Source organism: Oncorhynchus clarkii, chromosome 16 (genome assembly GCF_045791955.1).
Source record: "Oncorhynchus clarkii lewisi isolate Uvic-CL-2024 chromosome 16, UVic_Ocla_1.0, whole genome shotgun sequence".
Lineage (NCBI taxonomy): Eukaryota > Metazoa > Chordata > Actinopteri > Salmoniformes > Salmonidae > Oncorhynchus > Oncorhynchus clarkii.
Window position 1 is genome coordinate 10,961,189 of NC_092162.1, and position 8,117 is coordinate 10,969,305.

Genomic DNA, 8,117 nt, shown 5'->3' on the forward strand with positions numbered 1-8,117 from the left:
AGAAGAGCTTCACAATGTTCTGCTTTTTCTGCACATTTTATTGGGTGCATGGCGGGAAATGTAGTCAGGAAAGAGTACAACCAGGAAGTGGAGCAGTGGTTGGGGACAGGGTGGTGGTCAAGGTGTCATAAGTGCCATACAAATTGCAAATATGCACCATTTAAAATGGGATAACATGATTCTGAATGTTACATTTAGCAGGACAGAATGCTCGAGACAAAATTGATAGGTTATGGACATGGAACAACACTGAATCATTGACATCAGTGTGATTACGAAACAAACTGCAATATGGTATCTCTCCCCAAAAAACAATGCTATAGTTTGATGGGTGCAGAGGGGTTGTAAGGTTATGTGTGAGTGTGGTCTAGTGCAGGAAGAAGTCTCTGATGCGGGTAGCCTCGATCCAGGGGATGTAGTTGGCGGTGCGGGTGAACACGCTGGGCTTGTTCTCCACGGTGCAGCCAATGGGGCCGAAGCTCACCACACCGTGCACCTCCCACCTGTCACGCCCCAGCTGGCACAGCAGAGGACCCCCTGAGTCACCCTGAGAGGAGAGGGGGTAGGGACATTGTTAGATCACATTCCGATGTTAATACAAAGTACAAGTATGTATTTCTTCCTCCCTTTTGGGTCTTTCCTTCCCTCCCTCTGTCTCTTGCTCCCTCCTCCCACCCTCCCTCTCTGTCCCCATCTCCCTCTTGCTCCCTCCTCCTACCCTCCCTCTCTATCCCCATCTCCCTATTGCTCCCTCCTCCCACCCTCCCTCTCTGTCCCCATCTCCCTCTTGCTCCCTCCTCCTACCCTCCCTCTCTGTCTCCATCTCCCTCTTGCTCCCTCCTCCTACCCTCCCTCTCTGTCCCCATCTCCCTCTTGCTCCCTCCTCCTACCCTCCCTCTCTGTCCCCATCTCCCTCTTGCTCCCTCCTCCTACCCTCCCTCTCTGTCCCCATCTCCCTCTTGCTCCCTCCTCCCTCTGTCCCCATCTCCCTCTTGCTCTCTCCTCCCACCCTCCCTCTCTGTCCCCATCTCCCTCTTGCTCTCTCCTCCCTCTGTCCCCATCTCCCTCTTGCTCTCTCCTCCCACCCTCCCTCTCTATCCCCATCTCCCTCTTGCTCTCTCCTCCTTCCCTTTCTACCTGGCAGGCAGCAGGTGGTCCTTCTGTGTCTCTGAAGCCGGCACAGATCATGGAGTCCCTGACGCGGTCTCCCCAGAACTTCTTCTGACGGCAGGTCTTGAAGTCGATGATAGGCAGACGGGCCTGGTTCAGAGCCTCAGCCAGAGACACGTTCTCCTTCCCACCTGATACACAGACAGGGAAACACCACAGGATTACCTTTGAGTAACATTCTCGTTACTACTCTTAGTTCTCACATAAGTGGTTATCGTCTCCCTCCAGCCTCCCACCTCCACCCTTGTGCCTCCCCTTCTCATTCCACCTTACCCCGAGTGCCTCCCCCTCTCATTCCACCTTACCCCGGGTGTCTCCCCAACCGGTCACCCAGCAGTATTGTCCAGGCTTTAGGTTGATCTGTTTGCGCGGCAGGCATGCGTAGCGTATGTGGTTGTTGGGCACGATGTCGGTGGCAGCCTTGACCAGGGCGATGTCATAGTCCAGCTCGCTGTGCGTGGGGTAACGGAAGTGCTCGTGACGGTAGATCCTCTTCACCGGGATAGTCCTCTCGGGCGTCTCCGAACGTTTCAGCCGATGCTTCCCCAGGACGATCCTCCAACTCCCAGCATCCTCGGCTTTACCCCTGAGACACACAGCATGGTGGGTAACTGAGTTCACACAGGGTTCAGACTGAAACTGTCACAATCCACACAGGTAATCTAGTAGTCTACTAATCGTTGACGTTTTCTCAAGGTGTTTTGACTCTCGTCTTAACTGAGTTTTAGTGTAGGGGTTAGAGACTAGAGCACTCCTAGGGGTTATTTCTAGCTCAGGTTCATGAGTGGTAGCACACAACATTATTGAAATGGCTAATCTTACTTAGGGAGTCGGTGTGTGTCTGTACTGTCTAACTGGTCTTACTTCTGGAAGCAGTGGGCAGCGGTGAGGACCCAGTTCTTGTGGATGAGTGTTCCGCCACAGACGTGGATGTAGTGCTTACTGCCTCTGGGACGAACCTGAGACACACAGGTACCATTAACCCACAAGCAAGACCTTCCTGTTCAGTGTTTCCAGATTTCTATGAAATATGACCTGGATTTAATTACAATATGAGTGAAATAATCTTCCTTCCAAAAAAATGGCAATTAAGTATTTTTTAAAAGCAGCCTTTCCGTGTTGGAATGGTGTGTGCATACCCCAACAACAGAATGGTGTGTGCATACCCCAACAACAGAATGGTGTGTGCATACCCCAACAACAGAATGGTGTGGGCGTACCCCAACAACAGAATGGTGTGGGCGTACCCCAACAACAGAATGGTGTGGGCGTACCCCAACAACAGAATGGTGTGGGCGTACCCCGACGACAGAATGATTTGGGCGTACCCCGACGACAGAATGATTTGGGCGTACCCCGACGACAGAATGATTTGGGCGTACCCCGACGACAGAATGATTTGGGCGTACCCCGACGACAGAATGGTGTGGGCGTACCCCGACGACAGAATGATTTGGGCGTACCCCGACGACAGAATGATTTGGGCGTACCCTGACGACAGAATGATTTGGGCGTACCCCGACGACAGAATGGTGTGGGCGTACCCCGACGACAGAATGGTGTGGGCGTACCCCGACGACAGAATGATTTGGGCGTACCCCGACGACAGAATGATTTGGGCGTACCCCGACGACAGAATGGTGTGGGCGTACCCCGACGACAGAATGGTGTGGGCGTACCCCGACGACAGAATGGTGTGGGCGTATACCAGTCATTAAAAATATTCATGCGAGTAGGCCGCTGATTGGTCAGCTCAGCCAATGAGCCAACATGACATCATGCTCTATCTAAGCAAGGCCCGAGGAGGTGTGCTTCCTTATTGCTTTTATAAACCATTTACCAGCATAAATATAACAGTAAACAAGTCTTTTTGCATTATACCCGTGGTATATTTAAGCAATAAGATCCAAGTGGGTGTGTTCTTAGTCACGATGCAATGGGGAGTGCCTGGATACAGCCCTTAGCCGTGGTATATTGGCCATATACTACAAACCCCCAAGGTGCCTTATTGCTATTATAAACTGGTTACCAGTGTAATTAGGGCAGTACAAATAAATGTTTTGTCATACCTGTGGTATACGGTCTGATATACCAAGGCTGTCAGCCTATCAGCATTCAGGGATCAAAATACACAGTTTATGTAAACTGGGTGGTATAAACTGGGTGGTTCGAGCCCTGAACGCTGATTAGCTGACAGCTGTGGTATATCAAAACGTATAGCACGGGTATGACAAAACATTTATTTTTACTGCTCTAATTAGGTTGGTAAAAAGTTTTTAATAGCAATAACACACCTCAGGGGTTTGTGGTATATGGCCAATATACCACGGCTAAGGGCTGTATCCAGGCACTCCATGTTGCGTCGTGTGGGGGAATCCACAGCTTTAAGCCAATCAGCATCCAGGAGCCAAATTACCTGGTTTCTAAGAGGAAATAGCTAGCATTTTTGAAACGTTGGTTTGAGATGGAAGTTTGAGGTGGGGTTTTTTCTCTAATTTCTGCTTTGGCCACATAGGAGTATAGGACTAGTCAACAACATTATTTGGAAATTAGTTACTTTCAAGTAAAATTTTCACTTAGTCCCTAAGTAAGATTTCCTGAAGTTAGCAGGTAGAAGTATATTTATTGGTTGATTTGTTGATTGATTACCTGTAGGGAGACCTGCCATGGCCAGGAGTGAGGTCTGGCCTCGTTGCCAGAGACGATCCGTTCAGCCATGTTGGGTTTGTAGTGTGCCATGCCACAGTCCTTAGGCCAGTCTATAGGAGATAAAATACACATGAACTGTCAGTACAGTCAGACTAATACTGATCCTAGATCAGCCACATCAAAGTCTGTGGGCCAGTTTAAGAATATAAGAGATCAGAGACTATGGCTGCGTTTACACAGGCACCCCAATTCTGATACTTTTCCCATTAATTGGTCTATTGACCAATCAGATCGGCTCTTTTGCCCATAATTGGGCTGCTTGTGTAAACAGCCTTTGTGACTATCACAGGTCAGAACAATTAGAATTATATATATTTTTTAATGTTTGACTTCGTTTTAGTTATTGGCCCAAGTAGAAAGGGTTGAGATCACACTGAATAAACGAGAGCGAGGTGTAGTCGCTGTTAAGATGACTGTGTGTTTCTGGCTCACCTAGTTGCAGGACTTTGTGCTGGGCCTGGGGCAGTCTGCCGGGGGTCAGAGTGTATGCGCCGGCAGGCAGAGCCGACACACTCAACAGCAGCAGCAGAGATAGGAGCGGAGGTCCTGGAACATCAACCATCTCCAGCAGAATCACTGCCTCGTGCCCACAGCTCACTATTTATACAGCACTGGACAAACTCAGTCATATACACATACACACACTCAAAACTAATATGCACACACACACACACACACACACACACACACACACACACACACACACACACACCCCTTACCCCAAGGACAAAAAGGACCACAAAGCCCCAGCGTTGGATTGTTCTCCTGCAACCAGGGGCTTCTGGGAGGCCCATCAGCACTTTCAACACACACACACACATTCACGCACACACACACACATTCATACATGCGCATGCATGAATACATACACACAGGCACAACACGCTCCCTTGGCCGCAGACATAGGACAAACATGTAGGTCAAACACAGCTGTACTCGCCACTCACCCCATGACGCATATCACTCCCCCATCAGCCCACCCCCTGATCCTGTGTCACGTGACCCGGTGATCTCTAGATGACCTTACCTGTACCCCCTCCAAACCCCACCCCCTACCCCCATAAACACACACACAATTGATCAGATCATCACTCTACCCATTCATGCCTACAAGCTATTATACCCCATTACTTGTAATTATAAACTGGGAGGTTTGAGCCCTGAATGCTGATTGGCTGACAGAAATGGTATATTAGACCGTATACCATGGGTATGACAAAACACTTATTTTTACTGCTTTCATTACGTTGGTAACCAGTTTATAACTCCGCGTTGCATCGTGCCTAAGAACAGCCTTTAGCCGTGGTATATTGTCCATGCACTACATCTCCCCGGGCCTTATTGCTTAAATAATCTCCCTCACAAGGCTTACTTTTACTTATCTAAACATTTACTTAACTATAAATCGGCACCAGTTAACCTCTGTAACCTATCCAATAAAATACAAAACCACTTTATTGGAAATACGTTACATTAAAGTCATCCAAACCTCCCTAGGGCTGTGGATGGATGAAGTCATCCTATATAAGTTTGGCCTGCAACTAGGCCAAAGACTGTACCACTTTCATCCCACAGGGGGCATGATGTAAAAAGAGAGAGAGCGAGAGCTTTGTTACTCTACATGATACATACAACTACCGTGTTTGTTCGTGAACAGTGAGATATGACAACAGTAGAAGCAGCTAGCGAGGTGAGTTTTCAGGCCTTCACTACGGTGAAAGACAGGGAATGTGCCTGCTCATCTGAACAGTGGCACTACACAGGGCCTGAATGAACTGAACATATATAGTATAGACTCACTCACACCACCATGGTTCACCAAGTTTACACACGGTCTGTGAGTGCCTGTGTGTTTATTTTGAGAGGGTGAGGGAGTGTGCTGTATACGTATAGTGCAGAGAATACATAGAGAATACATAGAGTATACATATGAAAGTGACAATAGTTGTTTTGACCAGATTATTTAATACATGACAGTTTTTTTCTTCCATTGGAGATTCTTTACAATCAACCATAGCATCCATACATTCACATTCCCACACGTATTGTAATACTCTGCAGTTAGGCAGTAACTGATCAATAACAAAACAATGAATCCTGGACCTGTTATTGCAGCCCTGAACCCAAGTAGTATATCTTCTATTAAAAAGCCTAAACTTGTTTTACCTACTGGCAGATGCATTTGAATACCAACAGAAATACATTTTGTTTGAGGTAACAACAAAAATATTAAGTAGCTAAAAACTACACTACATCAGTACGGAGTCCAGGTTTATACAGATGGACTCCAATGTTAGGGCAATACAGATGGACTCCAGTGTTAGGGCAATACAGATGGACTCCAGTGTTAGGGCAATACAGATGGACTCCAGTGTTAGGGCAATACAGATGGACTCCAGTTTTAGGGCAATACAGATGGACTCCAGTGTTAGGGCAATACAGATGGACTCCAGTGTTAGGTATTTACAGATGGACTCCAGTGTTAGGTATTTACAGATGTAGTCCAGTGTTAGGGCAATACAGATGTAGTCCAGTGTTAGGGCAATACAGATGTAGTCCAGTGTTAGGTATTTACAGATGGACTCCAGTGTTAGGTATTTACAGATGGACTCCAGTGTTAGGGCAATACAGATGGACTCCAGTGTTAGGTATTTACAGATGTAGTCCAGTGTTAGGGCAATACAGATGGACTCCAGTGTTAGGTATTTACAGATGGACTCCAGTGTTAGGTATTTACAGATGGACTCCAGTGTTAGGCCAATACAGATGGACTCCAGTGTTAGGCCAATACAGATGGACTCCAGTGTTAGGGCAATACAGATGGACTCCAGTGTTAGGTATTTACAGATGGACTCCAGTGTTAGGTATTTACAGATGGACTCCAGTGTTAGGTATTTACAGATGGACTCCAGTGTTAGGTATTTACAGATGTAGTCCAGTGTTAGGGCAATACAGATGGACTCCAGTGTTAGGTATTTACAGATGTAGTCCAGTGTTAGGGCAATACAGATGGACTCCAGTGTTAGGTATTTACAGATGTAGTCCAGTGTTAGGGCAATACAGATGGACTCCAGTGTTAGGTATTTACAGATGTAGTCCAGTGTTAGGGCAATACAGATGGACTCCAGTGTTAGGGCAATACAGATGGACTCCAGTGTTAGGTATTTACAGATGGACTCCAGTGTTAGGTATTTAGTCCAGTGTTAGGGCAATACAGATGGACTCCAGTGTTAGGGCAATACAGATGGACTCCAGTGTTAGGTATTTACAGATGGACTCCAGTGTTAGGTATTTACAGATGTAGTCCAGTGTTAGGGCAATACAGATGGACTCCAGTGTTAGGTATTTACAGATGGACTCCAGTGTTAGGTATTTACAGATGGACTCCAGTGTTAGGTATTTACAGATGGACTCCAGTGTTAGGTATTTACAGATGTAGTCCAGTGTTAGGGCAATACAGATGGACTCCAGTGTTAGGTATTTACAGATGGACTCCAGTGTTAGGCCAATACAGATGGACTCCAGTGTTAGGGCAATACAGATGGACTCCAGTGTTAGGGCAATACAGATGGACTCCAGTGTTAGGTATTTACAGATGGACTCCAGTGTTAGGGCAATACAGATGGACTCCAGTGTTAGATATTTACAGATGGACTCCAGTGTTAGTTATTTACAGATGTAGTCCAGTGTTAGGGCAATACAGATGGACTCCAGTGTTAGGGCAATACAGATGGACTCCAGTGTTAGGTATTTACAGATGTAGTCCAGTGTTAGGGCAATACAGATGTAGTCCAGTGTTAGGGCAATACAGATGGACTCCAGTGTTAGGTATTTACAGATGGACTCCAGTGTTAGGTATTTACAGATGTAGTCCAGTGTTAGGTATTTACAGATGGACTCCAGTGTTAGGTATTTACAGATGTAGTCCAGTGTTAGGGCAATACAGATGGACTCCAGTGTTGGGGCTATACGATGGCTCTTTTCCCTTTCAGACTGAACCCCACCAACCCCCTGTGTTAGTCCTATGCAGTCATCGGTTAGTCTTATAATAGGAGAATGTCCACCTTCTGGGTGTGCTTCCAGTGTTAGTCATTGGGGTTTGAGGAGCGAATGCATCGCTTTAGTGACCTGATCACTCCTCCACTCTTCTTTCTGCGCCGCCCACTCTCACGGGACGACGACTTACGAGACAGCACCGGTGTCCCCTCCTCCTCTCTACCTTCTCCCTCCTCCTCTCC

General features: G+C 47.0%; 1 protein-coding gene across 1 annotated transcript; it reads right to left on the reverse strand.

The window, feature by feature from the left end:
- Positions 1 to 34: 34 nt before the first annotated feature.
- On the reverse strand, positions 35 to 4,466 carry LOC139367445 (chymotrypsin-like elastase family member 2A). Its single transcript, XM_071105653.1, has 6 exons — positions 4,312 to 4,466; positions 3,820 to 3,929; positions 2,035 to 2,129; positions 1,476 to 1,756; positions 1,138 to 1,301; positions 35 to 547 (listed from the first exon to the last, which is right to left on the reverse strand). The coding sequence occupies exons 1-6, from the start codon at positions 4,439 to 4,441 to the stop codon at positions 368 to 370; spliced, it is 960 nt and encodes a 319-aa protein (XP_070961754.1). The 5' UTR covers positions 4,442 to 4,466; the 3' UTR covers positions 35 to 367.
- Between the last annotated feature and the right edge of the window lie 3,651 nt (positions 4,467 to 8,117).

Excerpts from the sequence above, each read along its gene's own strand:
- LOC139367445 (XM_071105653.1), bottom strand. The coding sequence starts at position 4,441 with ATGGTTGATGTTCCAGGACCTCCGCTCCTATCTCTGCTGCTGCTGTTG. Across the intron at positions 2,130-3,819 it reads CATGGCAGGTCTCCCTACAG|GTTCGTCCCAGAGGCAGTAA; the intron begins GTAATCAATCAA and ends TGTGTGTCTCAG. Across the intron at positions 1,757-2,034 it reads GCTGCCCACTGCTTCCAGAA|GGGTAAAGCCGAGGATGCTG; the intron begins GTAAGACCAGTT and ends TGTGTGTCTCAG.